This window comes from Myodes glareolus, chromosome 24, assembly GCF_982192425.1.
Source record: "Myodes glareolus chromosome 24, mMyoGla1.1, whole genome shotgun sequence".
Classification (NCBI taxonomy): Eukaryota; Metazoa; Chordata; class Mammalia; order Rodentia; family Cricetidae; genus Myodes; species Myodes glareolus.
The window spans coordinates 20,899,495-20,919,941 of NC_142049.1; the positions used below are offsets into that span (position 1 = coordinate 20,899,495).

The window sequence follows — 20,447 nt, forward strand, 5'->3', positions numbered from 1 at the left end:
AAGTAAACCATTTTTTTTTTTGCACCATACAACACCACAAGTTTCTGTTTTAATCCTAACGCCCAGGAATGAAGGTGAACAGCCTTTCAAACCAAGATCACACCAGTCTCTACCATGTATATGCTGATCTCAGGTCTAATGTAGTAGTTGGGAAATTTTTCCTGTGAACTTGGAAAAACTTTCAGCTTTGTGGAGCATATACAGTCACTGTTACAATTACTCAGTTCTCTTTTTTTATAGCTTAAAAGCAGACATGTACAACAACACATAAGAAAACAAGGATAGGGCTGGCAAAATAGCACATCTTAAAGGCCCTTGTCGGAACCCCTCCACTCAAGTCTCACAATCTCCTCAGACTTGTGTGTGATAAACAGAATCTACACGTTGGAAGAAGAGAACCTACTCCCACACTGGCCTCTAACTTCCACGTTCATGTTCTCTCTACAAACAACTAACTAGAAAAATAAAAGCATGACCCGGCTTCAAAAGCAGGTAGTAGGCAGATGTAAGTCTGTAAATTCCTTGTCTAAAAAGTTTTTGGGGGGATGTGTGAGGTGACCAATGCTACAGCACATGCTAAGAAGAACTCTACTGTCCCAGACAAACGCTCATGGTTTGTTTTGTTTTTAATTTAGATAAAACCATGCTATGTGTTCCTTAACAGGGACGGACACACAACTGTACATACATTTTACTGGTTCTTGTTCCACACATGAAGAATTCATTCCTGAATGAGTAAGAGAGACTTAGACAAACAGAAAGTGCCCAAAGCAGAAGCTACAGGCTAACAAAAGAGAAAGAGAAGGAAATAAATAACCCAGTTTCCGAATATAAAGATTTATTAAAGATAGTTAAACAGCATGAATCTAAAAGAAGGGGGAGCACAAGTAGGAACTAAGTAACAGACAAAGGGTAAATTCACGCAGAGGAGGTGAACGGATGTGTACAAAGTCATGACGCTGCTAAAATGACATGGCATAGCCATGGAGCCATATGCCATGGCTTGAGCAGCAGAAGCACACAAGCCAGGATCAGAGCTCCTATCCGATGCACACCAGACAGAGGGGAGCCAGGGAAAGGCTACGTCATCTGCCACACATGGCCGGTAAAGGTTACATATGCTAATCATGACACTAACAACCATTATCCTTCAAATGTGTTTGTGGATGAGCAAGAACTTTCTCATTCTACCTCTTATCTGTCTTGCTCTGCTTTACTTTCTTCTCTAACACTTATCATATGACTCATAAATTTAACAATATACAGTGTATCGATGTACAGAATTCTACGATAGCATATTTATCTGAGTTACGGACATACTTGCTTTGTTCAATGCCGTATCAGCCCAAAAGTCTATCAAGTTGTTGTATGTGTTCAATCATGTAGGCTGGATAAAAGAATTCTTAACTCCATTCTGCAAACAATCTCTCACCCCAATGCCTATTATGGGGATAACTGGATGAGAAATTAGAAAATCTAAAATGAAATGCTCTGAAGATAAAGAGTTCAGCTGAAGTCCATAGAATGACGGTTAAAAGGAAGCAAGACTAAAAAACATGCATGATAAGAAATTATAACAGGATCATCCCATCTATCCTACCCACTCTTAGAAGAAAAATGCTCAGAAACATTCCAAGAGCCTTGGGTAAAGCCCACCACCAACTAGCAAGCAAAGCTTTAACTTTCTTAACAACATAAACAGGAACCGACAGAGGAACTGATTTTAGTACCAACTAGGTCACTGCAGATACAGACGAGGGTTGATTTCACTGGTAGAAAATATCATACAATTTTTTTGATGTCTCTCTTTTGACAGATGATGCCCAATTAAATCCACTTATCAATCTTCTTTTAACATATTCACGTACATTCCGGTTAAACGTGTTCCTCTCTTCAATGTTAACAGAACTCAGTTTAAACAATACTGCTAATAATGAAGTTGCTACTACTGTCTTCCAGCTTTGTCATTCTGCAACATAACCGTACCCTTAGATGCGCAGATTTGTAGGCTTTGGTTCTTTGTTCTAGCGAGACAAAACCAGCAGATGGCGCTCTATTGATCTTTCTTTCTCTGTGGAAGAGAGTTCCTCCCAAATGAAAGAATTTTGAGACTTAAGATGAAATGGAAACAAAATACAACATGTTTGGAAACCATGCATGTATGGAAGTCACGTAATGATAAGTATCCCTAAAGAGAATGGAGTTTTTAAAGTTGTTCCAAGTTCTTTCTGTTGCTGTATACCACTCAACTTCTCAGTTTGTTTTTGTTAAACAGGCATTGCTAAACTGTCTGCAGGGTGCTGGACCTAGACTTCCTGGTTTGTTTGTTTGTTTGTTTGTTTTTTAAAGCAACTTCTCCTCTCTCAGGACTGTTTCATAACTATGTGCAACTGCTCAAATAATTAGGTGAACACTTAAAGAGATATTCTCCCTTCTGAAACAGGATCAGATATTTGCTTAAAATGCAGAAAACATAGTTAGATTTTTTAAAATTATTATTATTTCCATTTAGAATTTCAAGGAAGGAGCTGAAAATTACCAGGTAACATCAGGTTTTCTTCACTCTGTACCCCTCTTCCTGGGAACAAGATACTTAGCTATACTGTTGACACGCTGGTGCTGACTGAAAGACAACATACTGGCTTGGCTGTTGTACTCACGTAGCTCTCAGTTACCTGCTATCATCCTTGGTTACTTATTATTCTTGATTCTCCTCCTTCTCCTCCAAAGTCATCAATGAAGCTAGTTCACCAATTTTACGCTATCCTTACACACACTAGACAGTACAGAATTTTCCATAAATCTGTCAGGTACCCAAAAATGTAAAAACAGATATGTATTGCTAACTTCACAGGGGTCAGGAGAGATCTGGTTTGAGTTGGAAAACTCTGTCCCTTGCTAGCTTCATGGTGCACCAAGTGACACAGGTGTTTTGACATTGCCTCCTCTTAAAACATAGTAGTCACCTCGTGAAGTTATTATGATTACAAGAAACTAGAGAACACAGCACACTATGTACGTACTAGCAGGTGTTAAATAATCAGAAGTACGTATGACTGCAACTATAAGACAACATACTTTTCTGCCACTCCTTCCTCACATGTATAAGCACAAATACATCACAACTGAGAAAAAAATCAGTATTCCCAACTCTATACTAAGCAGAAAAACTATGGCTGGGTCTCATGTCTTCAAACCTCCTTTCTCTCTCAGCCAAAAAGTAAAAACACTTTTAATTCTGAGCAAGATACAGATAATGTATAACTGTACCCTTAGATGTGCCAAGAACAGTAAATAGTAAATGTCTTTGAGATCTGGAAAACAGGCTTTGTGGATCAAAAATAAACAACAGCAGACCTAAATTCTTAGGGTTTGCTGCCTGAATTCACACACACAGTAAGGATGGACTAGACCAAGTCAGCAAAACCTCAAAGTAGAATTTTGGAATGCCAGAGGTACTTCATAATTCTATGTTCATTAAGAGTAGGTTAAATTCATTCCTCATCTTCAAATAAATGCAAGATTAAAAAAAAAGTCGGAAATGAGCCCACAACCAGATTGGTGGGTCCCATGAACCAAAAAAGGAATGTACCATTGCCTGAGCAGTAAGATAAAACTCACATTTCCTTCTGTGGACAAAACAAAGAGAGACAGCTGAGAATTCCACCCCAGCTGCCAGATGCTCTGTATATCACATGGGGTCAGCAGTTAATCCAAACAAAGTTTTGTGGAGGGCTCCATGGATATGAGAGCCAACAGCTCTTTCTTGGTTTAAAAAGGAGTAAACAGAGCCAGGGAGATGGGTCAGCAAGTAAGGTGTTTTTTCTCCCAAGCCTGAAGACCTGAGCTGGATCCCACCAGTTCACACATTAAGGAAGAGAACTGACCCCTGAAAGTTGGCCTCTGACCTCCACAGACATGCGTGGCACTTATGCCCCATATGTACAAATTAAATAGATAAATGAATGAATGAATATATAAGTAAATAACTTTTTTAAGAGTGAGAAAAAGGAAACTGGAGAGATAGATTAAAAGGGGTTAAGACCACTCTGACTTCAATTCCCAGCATCCATGCTGGGCGCTGGATAGTTCACATTTGCCTGTAACTCCAGGTCTAAGGAGTCTGATGCCCTCTTCTGGCTTTTTAAGATACCTGTACCCACTTGACATCCAGTCAAACAAACACACAAATAAAATTTTTTATTAAAAAATATTAATAGTCTCATCTCAAATGACAAAGCAAATCTCAAAGAAGCAATGAAAAACTTTCGTCTTCAAACACTGCTAACTTTAAGATAATAAATCTTACCCCAATTTCTTCTTCTATAAAGTAAGAAAACAATTCCTAATTCATTGCTTTGTCAGACGAGTAGAACAAGATTACTAAGAAAGCACACACAGAGAGTTCCGAGTAAATAACAGAGATACGGGACAGAAGTTTGGCTAAAACTCACCGTCAGTCCCAAGTTCTCACTAAAGACCACACCGCAGAGGTCAAAACAAAATAACACTCTGTCACTTCCTCCAGATCACAAAGTTTTCCTGTTCAGCTCCATTTCTTAACTGATCTTCCCTTTGAGGACATAAATCTTCTAACTTCTTCAGAAGATCTGGCATTTATTCACACATGGGGTAAAGCTCTTTCCTGAGGATGACTCGGATTCTACTTGAGAATATTTAACCAAAAGTACCATGCCTATTATGTGAAAGGCACTGAGATACAGAAGCACAAGTTAAATTGAAAGCAATAAAAACAAATTTCAAGTACTGTTCTCAACCCTCAAGAAATGTGTAACAGGGTAAGTGGGGAAACCCGTACACAAAAGTGCACCTGAAGCCTTAGAGGTGCTAGTGGCCTGTGGAGCACAGCAGACAGAAGAGAGGCATGATGGATTCCACAGAAGGGAAGGATAAGGCAGAGCACCACACAGACAAATGCTAGGAAATTCATCCTGAAAGCTAAACGGTTTGGTGGTGGTGGTGTGGAAGAAAGGGCAGGATTCCAAAGCAAGTAATAAACAATATATTTGGAACTCGTTTATTACCTGGCATTCTACCAACTCAGCATAGCACCGCCCATAGCTAGGAATCTTTAAACTCCCAAATGCTGATGTCAAAATACTATGTGCATTTATGCGGTAGTTCCTATAGGCCCTACACAGGCAAATTCGAAAAACCTATGGCATCTGATCAGTCCTATTTGCATCATGACCTATACTGCTTCCACTGCAAAGCAGATGTGGCCTTAATTATCCATGTCCACACAAAGAATCTGTGAAAAATTCCAAAAGACATAAAAAATACTGTGAAACATGATGTGAAATACTAGCTCCAGTAACAGTGGTCCTCTGAAAGCCACCATTACTGGGGACATTCCTGGTGCTACAGTCAACAACATGCACCTTAACAGGGACTTCAAAACCTAGTGACAATTTACCCAGAAAGCTGGCCTTAAGGAGAAGCTAGGTACTTGTCCTTTAGAAATAACAACCTACGTTACAATTTTATGTTTCTCTTTCATGGGTTGCTTTATCAGCCATGTTGGAAGACATATATCGACCCAAACTATTCCATTTAATTCACCAAGGGATTTTAAAACTAACCTTTTTGTCTGATTGGTTCATGATTAGATTTTAGTGGGCATTAGGATTACAGGAATTTGGTTTGTGGCTCCAAGCCCAGCATTCTACATGTTGGGAGTGAGGTGTTTGTTCTAGAAGCTAGCCTTTCTGAGAGTCCCATCAGCTCTGTCAGTATCTCCTCCTGCTGCCAAGGTGAGCTTCAGTGCGAGTGCCACATGTCTAGTCTTCTACACCACATCTCTTCTCGTAACAAGTGCTTCACAATACCTATGTTGAATGAATTAAGCATACAAAACATTGTATTTTGATCTTCAGGGGCCAGCAAGACTCCTCTTCAAGTACTAAATGGAAAATTTAACTCCCCTCATTGCTATTTTAAAGCTTAGGAAACATAAATCTACTATAAAATGTATTCCTTTAAATAGTCACTGAAAGCCACCTTTGTTAGTTCTAAAAATGCCACTTAAAACATAAAGCCCAAAATACTGGAAACTGATTAAAAAGTCCAACAGATGGAAACAATGTTTTTCTCTATAAAACCATACTGTGGAGCAACAGCAGATTTCCTTACATCTTCTGACACTAGTCACATCGTACTGTCATTTAAATATAATTCTCAGATCTGGCTAGATAGAGCCACCAGCCAATGAAATGTTGAAGCAGACCTACCAGAAATGTATTGTTTAGATAGATAATCCACTTAAGAAGTCAGGCCCATGGTAGAAACAAAATATAACCTACCTGTAAAGTGAGTCACAGATTGTTTCATTCCTGCTGTTCTAATGATCATGAACAAGCACTTCAATCCAACGCCCAAAGTGCAAATACTAGCAGGCTGGAAACAAGTCCAAAGTGGGGGGAAAAATCTAATGTGGTAGCCTTAAATCATTCTTTGGCAACATCCAATGCACAATGGGTCTGGTCTTCTGAGTTCCCTTCTGTATATGGCTTGTGGGCCTATCTAGACCTGATTACAAGTCCACTGGGGTGTTTGAGGGACCTTTATTAACTCACACTTGCCAGGATGTAAAGTGGAAATATTAACCACACTCTCATGCTTATTATGAAGAGCATATTAGAAAATCCATATTAACTGCAAGCCATAATACCTTTCCCCTGTTGAAGATGTCACTTTAAATAGTTTTCTTTTCCTTTGAAAAGCAGACAACAACAGCTGTGAATAAGCCTAATAGAAACAGCTAAAATCACTAGATGTGGTGATTTTAGTGATCTAAAGGCATCTAGTACTGGCTATTCTTTTTTCATAAGATTTTTTTTTCAATTTTCAGGATGTTTTTGTCTCATCTTAGAAGCTATTACATACAAAAATATTGGTACCAGGGGAAAAAGAGAGAAAGGACAACATAATAAACCATATTTGTCAGAGTTCTGGAAATTTGTTTTACAATTGAAATGGCTCTTCCCCTTGAAAATCTAACAAACAGGAGTCTTATCCTAAACATAGGGTAGATAATGACTATTCACCCATGTATTACCTTGGAATCTGTCTTAGAAAAGAATTTATCTCTCATGTGTGACTATATCATCAAATTAAATATTTTTAAGAACTTTTAAAGGTATTTGCTTTGTTGGAGGAGCGCCTTTGTGTTTCCTCAAAGAGTAGATGCATTTGATGGAAACTTTCCTCCTGGCTCCATAGCCAAAAAGTAAACAAACAGTCTTGGAGCCATAAAAAGGCAATTTGCAACAGAAGAATATGAGAAATACACCCCTACTTTCCCCCCTTAAATGTGTTCTTCTGGTCATTTTATCAAATTGCCAGCATCCAATATAAACCATCTGGGAGAGTGTTTGGCACAGCAGTCTCCTCTAGAGTTACAGCTAAAAATAGCATTAACCACAGTAGACTCAAAGTCCACTGAAACATGTCAGAAACCAGTAAAGAATATTGTTCTAATACAGGCAAAGCATCCGGAAATGCAGAAGCTGAAATATCTCCATGTTCTAGCTCTTTGACTTCACTTGCTCAGGGCTTAAAACTCATCATCCTATTAAGGACGCTCTAAGTTTAATGATGAAGTGTCTGGCTGATTACTTCACTGAGATGGCGATTCAACTATGTCAAAAGTTACACAATATGATTTAAATAGACCACGTCTCCCACTTATTTCAAATAAAGATGGCAAACTATTCTACATTTCTATAGTTCATGAAGGTGTCCTAACCCTTACTTGTTTGTTCCATCAATGCTCTATTCAAACACTTCCTCTCCTTCAGTCTTCCAATCGCTACATTTCTCTTAGTCTATTCATTCAGATCCGAACCCTACAACTTCTGTTTGTATGTCGTTTTAAAGTCAAATCAGATCAAGTCCTTCCTGTCCCCTTCACACTGACTGAAGAGCCTGCCACCTGATCAGCTCTGTCCTAAGTTGAGACTATAAGCAATCCCTTCAGTCTCTTTATTGTGGAGTCTGCTCACTCTTCCAGAAGACAAAACTCAACAGTCCCTAAAATACAATAATTCCCATGGCTCATGAAATTACTTCCCAGGCTTAGACTTTCTTGAAAGCCATTCCCACATGAAGAGCTAACTGCAAGAATGTACTTGGTGTAAAGTAGTAAAGATATATTCACATTCACAAACATTTTTCACCATCCCCCATATATAAACTAAAGAATTCATTCTAAGTCTCCCAGTTCTTGACACTTACTACAATCTACTGCTTCCTTGTACCTTGGGTCTAAGAGGCAACAAAGACCTTTTCCATCTTCTTTCAACAACCAAAAACCTGGCTTCCTTTTTAGCTGTTAGTCTAGAGGAGGATTTGTTTACTGTTACTAGTGATAAGTTGTTAAATCAAGTAGTACTTAGTTGCGGGACACATAGTAAGGCTTAGCTGCTTTATTAAACACCAACCTTTCTTTTATGCACTTGGCTTTCCTTTGACTGTCTGACAGCATCTCTTACTCCTTACTGCCCCGGTAAGGTCATACTTTTATTCTTTGTAGCATGAAGACCAAAGTGCACAAGCACTGTGTTCATAAAACTCTGGCAATTGCTGGGTATGGTGGTGCATACACCCTTAATCCCAGCACTTGAGAGGAAGCAAGGGAATCTCTCATCTCAAAGCCTGTCTGATCTATAAAAGAAGTTTCAGGCTAGCCAGGCACGCGTACACACACACACACACACCTCACACACACACACACCTCAAAAGAAGCAGTTGTTCAATGTACACGGTGCAAATTTCATAATTTTTAAAATTTAATCTGAACTGTTTTCATTTACTGTACAACCACTTCCTGGGTACCCACTGCATCCATGTTAGGTATGGTTGTTATGGCTCAGTTGGGAACAACATTTGTTAAGAACCAGATGCAAGAAGCTGGAGAGAGAGCTCAGCAGGTAAGACCACGTGCTGCTCTTCCAGAGGATGTGTTTGGTTCCTAGCATCCGTGAGGTGACTCAACTATCTGTGACTCTAATGTAAGGAAATCTGGCACCTTCTTCTGGCTTCTGCGAACACCAGATATGCACATGCTGTACATCCTTATATTCAGGCAAAAATACTCACACATATAAAAATTAAGAAAAAAAGAATCTAGTATACAAAGATAAAGATAATGTTTTGTTCAAACCTCAAGTAATGTGTTATTTACAATGAGCTCTCTATTGATATTAGCGCTAGTTTTCTTTCTACTGTTGTGACCTGAAAAGAAGCAACTTGAGGGCAGAAGGATTTATTCTGGCTCAAAGTTTAGGGAGGCAAAGTTCATTGTGACTGACAAGACATGCAGCAAGTAACTCCACAGCAGTGGGAGCATGGGAAAGCTTGCTCGTCTCAACAGACTATGCCACGGACACACTGGGGCCTATATGTGAGGCTAGACCCTTACGACCTGCACTTCAGTGACCCACTTCCTCCAGTTAAGTTCCACCTTATAAAGGTTCTACAGTTTCTTAAAACAGAACACCCGCTTGGATCATATGTTCAAACACATGGACCCATGGCAGACAGTTCACATTCAAACAAGAATTTGAAGTTATACCTGACAGAGAAAAAGGTGCCCCAATTCGGGAAAGTCTAATATGCAAAAAATGCTTCCAAACCAGAGACAACATTAGATGAAAAAAAAATGAGCAACTTTTCATACCATCTTATGAAGCTTCATTTCACTAGAACAGATAAATTAACTATCTTAATCAAGAAACCAAAGTTAATTCCCCAATAATTAGACATGAATGAATAAAGCAAGCTGGAAGTGGTGGTGCACACTTTTAATCCCAGTACTAAAGACGCAGAGGCAAACACATATCCCTGAGTTCCAGGCCTGCCTGGTCTACAGAGGAAGTTTAGGCCAGCCATGACTACACAGTGAGACTTTACCTCAAAACAACAACAAAAAGAATAAAGTTACCAAAACTTTGTTTATGTAGTACTACAAAAAATCACAAGAAAAACATTACCAAAATCCTAACTGCTACAATATATGGCTTATATTTTTTTATAAATATCAATATGAAAAAAGTACTTTTTCATGATTAAGAAACTGAGATATAACTACATTGTAACACCATTGGAAATCCAGAGCTGGGAGGGGAGAACTACAAAAACCCTGGGATAGTCAAAGAAACTTGGATATATGTGGGATTCCCCTCTGTATGCTGTGATTACCATTAATGAATAAAGAAACTGCTTTGGCCTATAGAAGGACAGAACTTAGCTAGGCAGAGAAAACTAAACTGAATGCTGGGAGAAAGAAGGTGGAGTGAGTGACATTCCATGGAGCTGCCAGAGGAAAAAAAACGCAAGCAGCCAGGTGGAACCTTGCCGGTAGGCCATGACCCTTGTGAAAAAATATAAAATAACAGAAATGTGTTAATTTAATATTTAAGAGCTTGCTAGGACAAGCAGTGATTTAACTGATACATTTTCTGCATGGCCATTTCAGGAGCCTGGGTGGCCAGGAAACAAACAAGCAGCTTCCTACTACAGATATAGACTTATATTACCTCGCATTGCATCAATGTTGTAATGCCTGTTTTTGTTCATTGTACTAGGTTATGAAAAAGAATATCCTAGATATGAGGAAATATATGCTGCAATATGTAAACGAATGGGATACTATCAACTTTCAAATGGCTCAAAATATAAGATATAAACAATATAAATGGTAAGCAGATGATACTTAAACGGATGAATAAAAGTTAATATCACTGTGATTTATAAGTTTAAACTATTTCAAATGAAATAATTAAAATTTAAAAAATTAAATATAAGATTAAACTTGAGTTAAAAGACAAAAGAACTTTATGCAAGTGTTGTAAGATTTTCATCGTTTATGTAATAGCTGTGGATTACCACAACCACTTGGTACAAAGAAGAAAGAAAATGGATTTGAAAAAGCCCCACCCCGCCCACTTACTAATGAGCCATCTTGAACATTCGTTTTTCTACCATCACAACTGTGCTGTGAAAATCAAATGGCATAAGTCTGGCATGCCTTTAAAACTGTAAGGTACTGTCTGAGCATGCTCTATTTTTTTTTTTAAGGAGTTGCTATCTAGAAAAATTATCACAAATACCAGTGGTATTCAAAGAAATAAGACAGTGAAATGACTATACTAAACAGTTGCATCAACTACCACTTAAGTTCACAAACAGATTAACAAACTTTGCAAATGTTTTTCCTTTTTGTTTTAGCTATTAATAACTCTTCTGTTACTCTGACAAAAATACATGACAGAAGAAACTTAAAAGATTTATTTCAGCCCATGGCTTAAGAAGATATTAAGTTCATAAAGGCTGTAAGACAGACGGCAGCTGGCCAGGTTTGTCCAGTCAGGGAGCAGAGAGAAATGAATGGTGGTCATGCTTTCTCCTTTTTATTCAGCCTGGACCAACCCACGGGTATCATACCACACACATTCAGGGTGGGCCCTTCCTCCTCAGTTAAATATCTCACAGACACATCTAGAGGCTTGTCTCCTGAACCCTGTCACATCGAAAATCAAGATTAAACACCACAAAATCTGGGCAATTGAAGAAAGCTGGGAGTGGGAGAAGTGACCCTCCCCAAGGAAGAGCACACCAACTACTTAACCAATGCCAGTCAGCCCTGAAAACATAGATACAAATAACATATATGTACCAATAAGGTTATATTTAGAAATATATATGCACATACATATACATATATGAATATAACAACTAGTGAAAAAAAGAGAACATGAACTTGAAACAGCAGAAAAGGGTATATTGGAAGGTTTGGAGAAAAGGAAAGGTGAAAAATGTTGTAATTATATTAATCTTAGAGAGATTAACCACCCAAAGTAATTGAAAAAACTTTTCCAAAAGCAGAATCTCTATTGCACTGTCTTAAGTTAAATGAGAGCCTTATCTGCTACAGTATTGACCCTTAGTTCAAAGTATCAACAATACTGACTTCAGTGACTAGAAAGACAAATTATTTTTTTCTCAAATGTGTAGTTCAAAATACAAATGCTTAAAGTACCTACCAATCCAGGCTTCTCAAGCCCAGTACATGCTCATTAAGATAGAGTCCAGCATCGTAAGAGACTCCAGTTGTTACCAGATTAGCTTTTAAGACATACGAAGACAGGGCCTGTCCTTCCATGTTAAGGGATGATGGGCGCAGGGAGATTACCCAAGGGTTTGTGGTAGCCTACAAAATCTAGCTTTCTCCTTCTCCCCACGTCTCTAACCACATTCACAGAAGACTGGACCTTCCCGTCTGAGTGCTCACTACGTCCAAGCACCGTCTGCTCTGTCCCCACGTCATCAAGTCAGTTTCATAGAGTTTCTGCACCGGTTTCTTGGAAGAAATTCCTATTACCTGTTTCCCCAGGCCACCCAGGTTTCTGCTTCAGTGACAAGGCCCTCAGAGGCCTTCTCTGACACTTAGCCCAAAAGAGCACCTAGGCAGGCACCATCATATCCTGTGTTTATTTTCATAAAACATTTTTCCTCTTTAAAACAGCCTCTGCATCAATTGTCTTCCTCTTCGCGGTAGTGTTAAGTGCCAAGAGGCCTTCTGTTTCATCCGTGTCTAAATCTCCAGCGTCAGGAACAAGTGCTGGGACAAAGAAGACACCTAAATTAAAAAACTTTAATTCCCCAGTTCTAGCCCAATTTTCACTTCTAATCCTGATGTGTGACTGAAATAAATTATTTAAGGAATAAAATGCTAAAGGCTCAAATATTAATTCATAGGCATGCCCAAACTTTTGACATTGTTACACTGATGTAGAATGTCTTTCTGCATATTTGTTGCTTTTATTTATTGGTTGATGAATAAAGTTGTTTCGGCCAATGGCTTAGCAGAGTAAAACCAGGCAGAAAATCAGAACAGAGATAAAGAAAGACTGTAGGTGGAGTAAAAGAGATGCAGAAGAAGAAAGATGCCAGAATATTACCAGTAAGTCATAGCCACGTGGCGATAAACAGATTAATAGAAATGGGTTAATTTAAGATGTAAGAGCTAGCTAGGAATATGTCTGAGTCATTGGCCAAACAGTGTTGTAATTAATATAGTTTCTGGATGATTATTCGGGTCTGGGCAGCTGGGAAATGAAAGCACAGACTCTGTCTACATTACACAATGTTGTCACTTACAAAGTTCACACTTGAAAACCATGCAATCAAATTCCTAAAATTCATGATTTGATGGGCTGCAATCATCAATATCTTGGGCTCAACAGTTATTCTGTTGGTATGTCAAACACATGGATCTCTGCTGAATATGCCCGAAAGCTTTCTGGAACTCCTGATTCAAGTCGGCCTTCTTCCTCAACAGTCCCCTATTCTAAAGCTACCCACTTTTTATGTGTTCCCACAGTCAAAAATACCAGTATTTTAGTAATGTTACAGACTATCTCCACTTCAGCTTCTGTTCTAGAGTTCCAAGCACACCATCTCATAGGAAAGCTATGTGTCATATGTATTTAAAGAACAAGTGCATTACCTCCTGCCCCCTCTATTGCTGACAATGGCATCAGCTGTCATACACAAATTCTTAAGCCCCTGCCAATCACTCATTACTATTTCCCTCATTTTAAATAAAGCATTTGTTTTATTTGTTCTGTTTTTCTTTTCAATTATTCCTTGCATCTACCACTGCCTCTCATTTTTACTCTTACTATTCTATCAAGATCATCATACAGAAAAAGATATTCCTAAACTTTTCCGTTTTTAATCCACCTCCACTCGACAGAACCTACACACATCTTGTAATCCATCTGGCAACAACGAATATTTTTGTGGAGGTGCAAGAAAAACATCACCTACTAATGTAATTTGCTTCTCTAACATGAGGCAGTACTCACACAAGAATTAGAAGTGAAGAAAACACACACACTTGGCAACTGGTCTTCTAAGTTTCAACCCAGCGACTCTACATTTACTGAGAACATTTCCTCCAAGAAATAATTATGCATTAAGGCAGCCTCATCTAAATTATTTCACATACAAGCATCTATATACTGTACAACTCTTATTTTGAGGTAGGGCCTCACTCAATAACCGAGGCAGGCCTCAAACACATGGTGATCTTTCTGCCTCAGTCTCATGACTTGGATTATAGTTGTGTACCACCATGCCTGGCTCACATTTTGTAACTATTGCAAATTATTTTGTATGAGATTCTACTCAAAGACTGAGTAAACTAATTATTTGAAGTCCATTCTATTTCTCTAGCTTAGAGATTAAAGTTCTCAGGATTGTTCTCCTTCCTTCACAGCAGTTTTCTCTCCTCTGCTCATGACACTCCAGGAGACCTAAATATGTAATTTAAAAGAAAACTTCAACATAATTGTACAGAATGGTTTTGTGTGTCAACTTGACACAAGCTAGAATCGTCAGAGAGAAAAGAGCCTCAGCTGAGGAATTACCTCCTTGAGATCCAGCTGTAAGGCACTTTCTCATTTTGTGATGCATGGAGGAAGGTCCAGCTCATGGTGGGCAGTGGCATCCCTGGGTTAGTTAGTGGTTCTATGAGAAAGTAGGCCATTAAACAGCACCCCTCCATGGCCTCTGCACTGCCTCCAAGTTCCTGCCCTGTATGAGATCCTGTTCTGACTTGTTTCAGTGGAAATGTTAGTCAGATAAACCCTTTCCTCCCCAAATTGTCTTTTGGTCATGGTGTTTTATCACAGCAATGAAACCCTACCTAAAACAATCATCTTTGACCTTTTGCTCAATACTGACTGCCATACAACACCTACTTGTCCTACTTCAGCTCACTGAGAATGGAATATACTGTTAGCTTTTTTAAAAAAGACATAAAAGTATGACTGCTGACAGATATATTTGTAAGCTGACGCTTAAGGCATTCTTCTGTAGAGCCTGTTCAATTCCTTTACACATATTATACATATCTTTACACATATTATACATATACATATATATGATACCATATATACCGTGCTTGAGTCCTGCATCACAAAGGAAATCATGCTTTTGCTTATTGTTCTCCCCAACCCTGTGTGTGTGTGTACACGTGTGTATGAGGTCAGAAATCAAAGCCTGGCCTCTTTCCTATCACTATCTATATTTTTTTGAGACAATCACTCATTGACTCTGCACAGTAAGCTCCCAGGACCTTCCTGTCTCCACTTCTCAGCCATGCCTTGCCTTTTACCTATGTGTTGGCAATCTGAACTCAGGCCCCCATACTTACCTACTGAGCCATCTCTCTCACCCCCAGAATGAAACTTTTTAAAATTTAACACGTTTATAGTGCTTTCTGACTCATCTAGAAAATAGCCTCAAATCAAAGCTATGCTAATCACAACACGTTCTGACCTCAGTCTCCTTATGTCTAAGATAAAATGGGCAAAGCAGATAATTCCCAAGTGCTTATTTATTCTATAAATATTCTACGGCTGGGATGGTTCAAGATAGTAAGGTCAAAAGGATTTTTACTCCATCTTTTCATCACTATTTTCTCTTTCACAATTACTCACAAAACCACAAACTATATTTTAGACATGCATACATACATTGAACAGAGCAGAGAAGATTAAGTCTCACTATGTAGTCTTGACTGGCCTAGAACTCCCTATGTAAATCAAGATGCTGCAAGGCATCTTCAGATTTCTCTGACTCTCTTCACCGTCTCACTTTTAACAATCCTATCTCTCATGGGGCTGGATTCAACAGTTAAGAGCATTGGCTCTTCTTGCTGAGGACCCAAGTTCAATCCCTAGCACCCACATAGCAGCTCATAATCATTCCTAACTTCAGTTCCAGGGAATCCATTGCTCTCTTTTCACCTCAGTAGGTGCCAGGCATGAAACATAGTGCAAATATATGCAAGCAAAAACACTTAAACACATAAAAATGAAATTAATAATTTCTAAAGGACCCATATGAAATTAGGCACGGTGGTACACACCTTTAATCCCAGCACTCAAGAAAAATCTGTGAGTTCAGGCCAGCTATGTATACAAAGTAAATTCCATGCCAGCCAAGACTAGACAAAGAAACTCAGTCTTAAAAAAAACCTACAATGGGTAGTGGGTCATTCAAATAATCCTGGATAATCTCCCCTCTCAAGATCTAGAATTCAATCTGTTACAATAAATCTCTCTTGCTGTACAAATAGAATCATAGTTTATGGATTAAGATAAAGAGATTCAAATCCTGTTACAGAGGACTTCTGCTAGTCTCCAAACCACTACAACACAAAGCCCCAGGGCCTCTCACAGTTCTGGCTGCCTCCTCACCCAGAGACACTTTTTCCCACCCCGATGGAGTCAATTCATTTCTATAGCATTAAGAAAAAAAATCTATCTAGAATTTACCTTATTCAGCCTGGATTTGTGCATCTGGTCATTTCACCTTACAATGCCCTTATTTTATTTAGGGAAATGATGTGCCTGCTTTAGCCAGAGTCCTAAGGTAAGTAGTATTTTGGCCAATGGCACACAGTGTCACATAGTTGTAATGCAGGGTACCTTAAAGGGCAGTTGAAGATCTCCATCCTGTTTTTACAAAAATGCTCTCCAGGTGAAAGTAAAAGAGAGCAGGGCAATCTGTGTCATATGTGCAAACTATCACACTGACTGGACGGCTTCAAACAGTAAAATATCTGTCCTCAGTCCAGTGACACGCACACATTAATCATCTAAACGACTTAACAAATCAAGTTGAATTTCTAAAGTGTGTGTGTATATATCAGTAAAGTTGTAGTATACACAGCTTTTCTAATTTCTACCGCATGAGACTTCAAGTTGATTATAAGTAAACAAATACAGATAACCATAAATCAAAATAAAGTACATTACTCACATATAATGGAGCTTGCTGTGGACTAAGTTTCATGACCCAGGACACTGAAACAAAAAGAAGAAATAGACGAGAATAAAAATCAAAGTTGTTAGCAAAAACATATATTAAAAAAAATACCACCTAAAAGCTGTAGATGTCACCCATGGCACTGTGGGTAAAACCCTAAGTCTGACTGATGTACACTCAAGAGATATAAGGAGGAAGAGGGAAACCCAAAGATGGCAGAATACTTGTATTATAGTCTTTTCAGAAGGGGTGAATTTTAAGATTGAAAAGGTGCAGCTTCACAGTGACATCACAGCTAAATTTTCCCATGATAGCCTAAGCCCATGAAAAACTGTTTGCCAGTGGATGTCCCCAACTTTGAAATGAAAGGAGGTAATTGATGACCCCTAAAGCTCTCTTGAAAAGGGAGGTTACAGTTTGCTTTTTAGAGCTAACATTAATGGTCAAATTTCCAAGTCATTTCTGTACCTGAATTTTCACCATATTAAAAAGAAATGAAAGAACTTTATAGGCTTCTAGAATTATGTATTTTTAAAATTAAGTTAACATACTCAGACGACACCAATAGACACACTAAGATAGAAGGGGTAAAGCTCACAAGGACTCTCAACCCTAGATAAAGAATGAAAATTAACTAAAGGCTGCTGAAACAGGAGAAATAAGTCTTCCCCAGGGAAGAGAGCACTGACTGGCTATCCACTACCAAACGGTCAGTCCTGAAAACATATAAACATATAAACATACTCATACAAGTAACATTCTATGAAATGAGCAGGCTGTATTTATATATTTAGGAATACACACACATACCAACATCAATAATCAAAGAAAAAGAGGACATGAATTTGAGAACAAGTGAAGTACACAGGAACTGCTAGAGGAAGAAAGGGGATGGGAAGAAGTGACAGAATTATATTATAATTTCAAAAATATAACAAATATTATTAAAAGGTTAAAAAAAGAATATCATACTCTTAAAAGTTTGGCTTGGAAATTTCACTAGGCCATCAGAACAGCAGGTCCTCTGCCAAATACTCTGAACTTGAATAGACACTGATCTACCTCACTACAGTTGAGAAGACCAAAATGACTTCATTAATATTTCATCTGAAGCTTTTTTATTCATAACAGATAAATAAAGACACATACTAACCCATAACATCAGCAGTTCAGAAACATTCACAGAGTGAAAAACAATAGGTAAACTACCACCATGAAGTCTAACAGATTTCAGAAGCCCAACAATAAAACTGGAATCCAAACAGCATAAAACTAGAGGTTAAAAGCCAAATGTTGAGAACAAAAGACATTTTTTGTGATCATGAACAATCTAAACACACCTCTCTCAAAATAAACATCTCGGAGACCTGCCACAGATCAAGTTCTCTGTGTGTGCGTGTATGCGTGCATGACAGAGAGATTAGGACTCACCCCAAGAGTGACCAACATAGACTGGTGGTGGGGAGTTCTACTATTGAGCTTCTAGAACTAAATCCTCCCCAATCAGTTTCATGCCCCAGGTGGGCTCCCATGTTTAAAGAAGTACCTGTATGGTCTTTCTCATTCATTCCCTAGCTCTTTCCTCCATACCTGGACTTTGTACTTAGAAGTACTAAAATCACTGAAAACCAAGATCAAAAACAAATTATCTCTTTTAGTAGAAAAAAGTCAAGTATATTTAAGGCAATCATATTCAAATAGTAAATGCGGATTAAAAAGAAAGGTTAGGGGCTGGAACGATGGCTCAATGATTAAGGACACAACCATATCGACTGCTTACAATCGCCTGTAACTCCAGCCCGAGGAGACCCAATGACCTCTTGTGGCATCTCTGAGCAACTGCACTCAAGTGCATATAAATCTGCAGAAGTTAAAAAAAATAAAACTAATATTTTAAAAGAGAAATATTAGCGGGGAGGTGGTGGCACACACCTTTAATCCCAGCACTTGGGAGACAGAGGCAGGCGGATCTCTGTGAGTTTGAGGCCAGCCTGGTCTACAAGAGCTAGTTTCAGGACAGGCCCCAAAGTTACAGAGAAACCCCGTCTCGAAAAACCAAAAGGAAAAAAAAAAATATTGATGGGCTTGAATACCTTTTCAGGGTATTAAATATTCATTTAATTTTAAATTGCTAGCCTTTTAATTGGTTCTTCAGATCCCGTTTAGACTCGCCTGGGACACAGAACTGGAACACATAAATTTATGAGTCACTGTGCCTTGATTAACTTATGAAGTGGTTCTGCCATTGCACACAGTCAAAAATGCCAGTTACACTGACAAAGAAATTAATACTTTGGCAACACATAAGAACTGGCAGCATCTGTGATGAAAAAGCAGTGTGACTCACAGCCATCTATGCTTCATGATTTGCTAAGAAAAAAATTAAAATACTGGCTTCACCATCAACTTCTTGATGTGGCTCCATCATTCTGGATGAAAGCCACATAACGCAAGGGCAGGCTGATGCCACCAGACTGTGTAGAGTTTCACACACTCATCTGAACACACCACATAACCAGTCATGTACACGCCGCTCCAACACAGGATTAAAGAGGGATGACAAAGTGTCTGCCCTCCCACACTTTCCAAAGAGTCAGATCACTGTTATATTGGGAATATGGGGCAGCAAACAAATCCATGTGTCAAAAGGAATCACAGTAACGACCAGACGGCTCCAGGGAAGGGCTGGTAGACTGCATGATTTTTAGGGTCCTTAAATGCTGACACACAAGAAGAGCGAAACTAATTTTCACAGCGCTTTATTTTTGAAGTTTTATTCCTTTTCCACAGAGGATACTATTTTCCCTATTTCAACGATCCAAAGAATCAATTATTTAACACCAAGGGCATAAAGGGAACAGCCCAAATCTGCCTGATACTAACATAGAGGTTTTCTACCCATGTCATCAACGATTAAGATCAAGCCTTTGTCAACAAAACTTGCTGAACCCTCTGCAACGGACACGTAGTGAAATGTATTATTAACATCTAATAATGTCATCAAACAATGCTAAGAAGGAACCTTTTACAATGTCTTCCTTAGCCAGTAACCTAAAGCTAGTCACAGATTCAAACGAGCAGCCTTCAGATAACAGCCAATACAAAGAAGTACAAATAGCAAAAGCTGCCAAACATTTGAAAGACTAAGAGAAGACACCAAAATTTAGTTTTAAGGATATGATGTTATGAAGTCTGGTCACTAAATTCACAACTCTGCAAACTACCTAGAGTTGAAATGAGTCATAAATCTGATGGGTGTGAAATTAAGCAGAATGACAGTAATCAAGGCTTTTGTTCTTCCCACTTTATTTCATATTTTACTACTGTATAAAAGTGGCATATTCACTTTATGTCAAGACAAGACTCATCAATTTTTTTATATGAGTGCTCTATCTGCATGTATGTCTGCACACCAGAAGAGGCCATCAGACAGACCCATTATAGATGGTTGTGAGCCACCATTTGGGTGCTGGGAATTGAACTCAGGATCTCTGGAACAGCAGTCAGGGCCCTTAACTGCTGAGCCATCTCTCCAACCCCGACTATCTCAATCATATAAATTAACAATCTCCTGTACTTTGATG

General features: G+C 38.6%; 1 protein-coding gene across 1 annotated transcript in view; it reads right to left on the bottom strand.

Moving 5' to 3' along the window:
• Positions 1-20,447, bottom strand: part of Akap13 (A-kinase anchoring protein 13) — a 271,423-nt gene that overhangs the window by 183,324 nt on the left and 67,652 nt on the right. The window contains exon 2 of the mRNA XM_048434838.3: positions 16,858-16,901. Within this exon, the coding sequence (XP_048290795.3) occupies positions 16,858-16,890 (33 nt within the window). The 5' untranslated portion in view covers positions 16,891-16,901. The remainder of the gene's footprint in view (positions 1-16,857; positions 16,902-20,447) is intronic.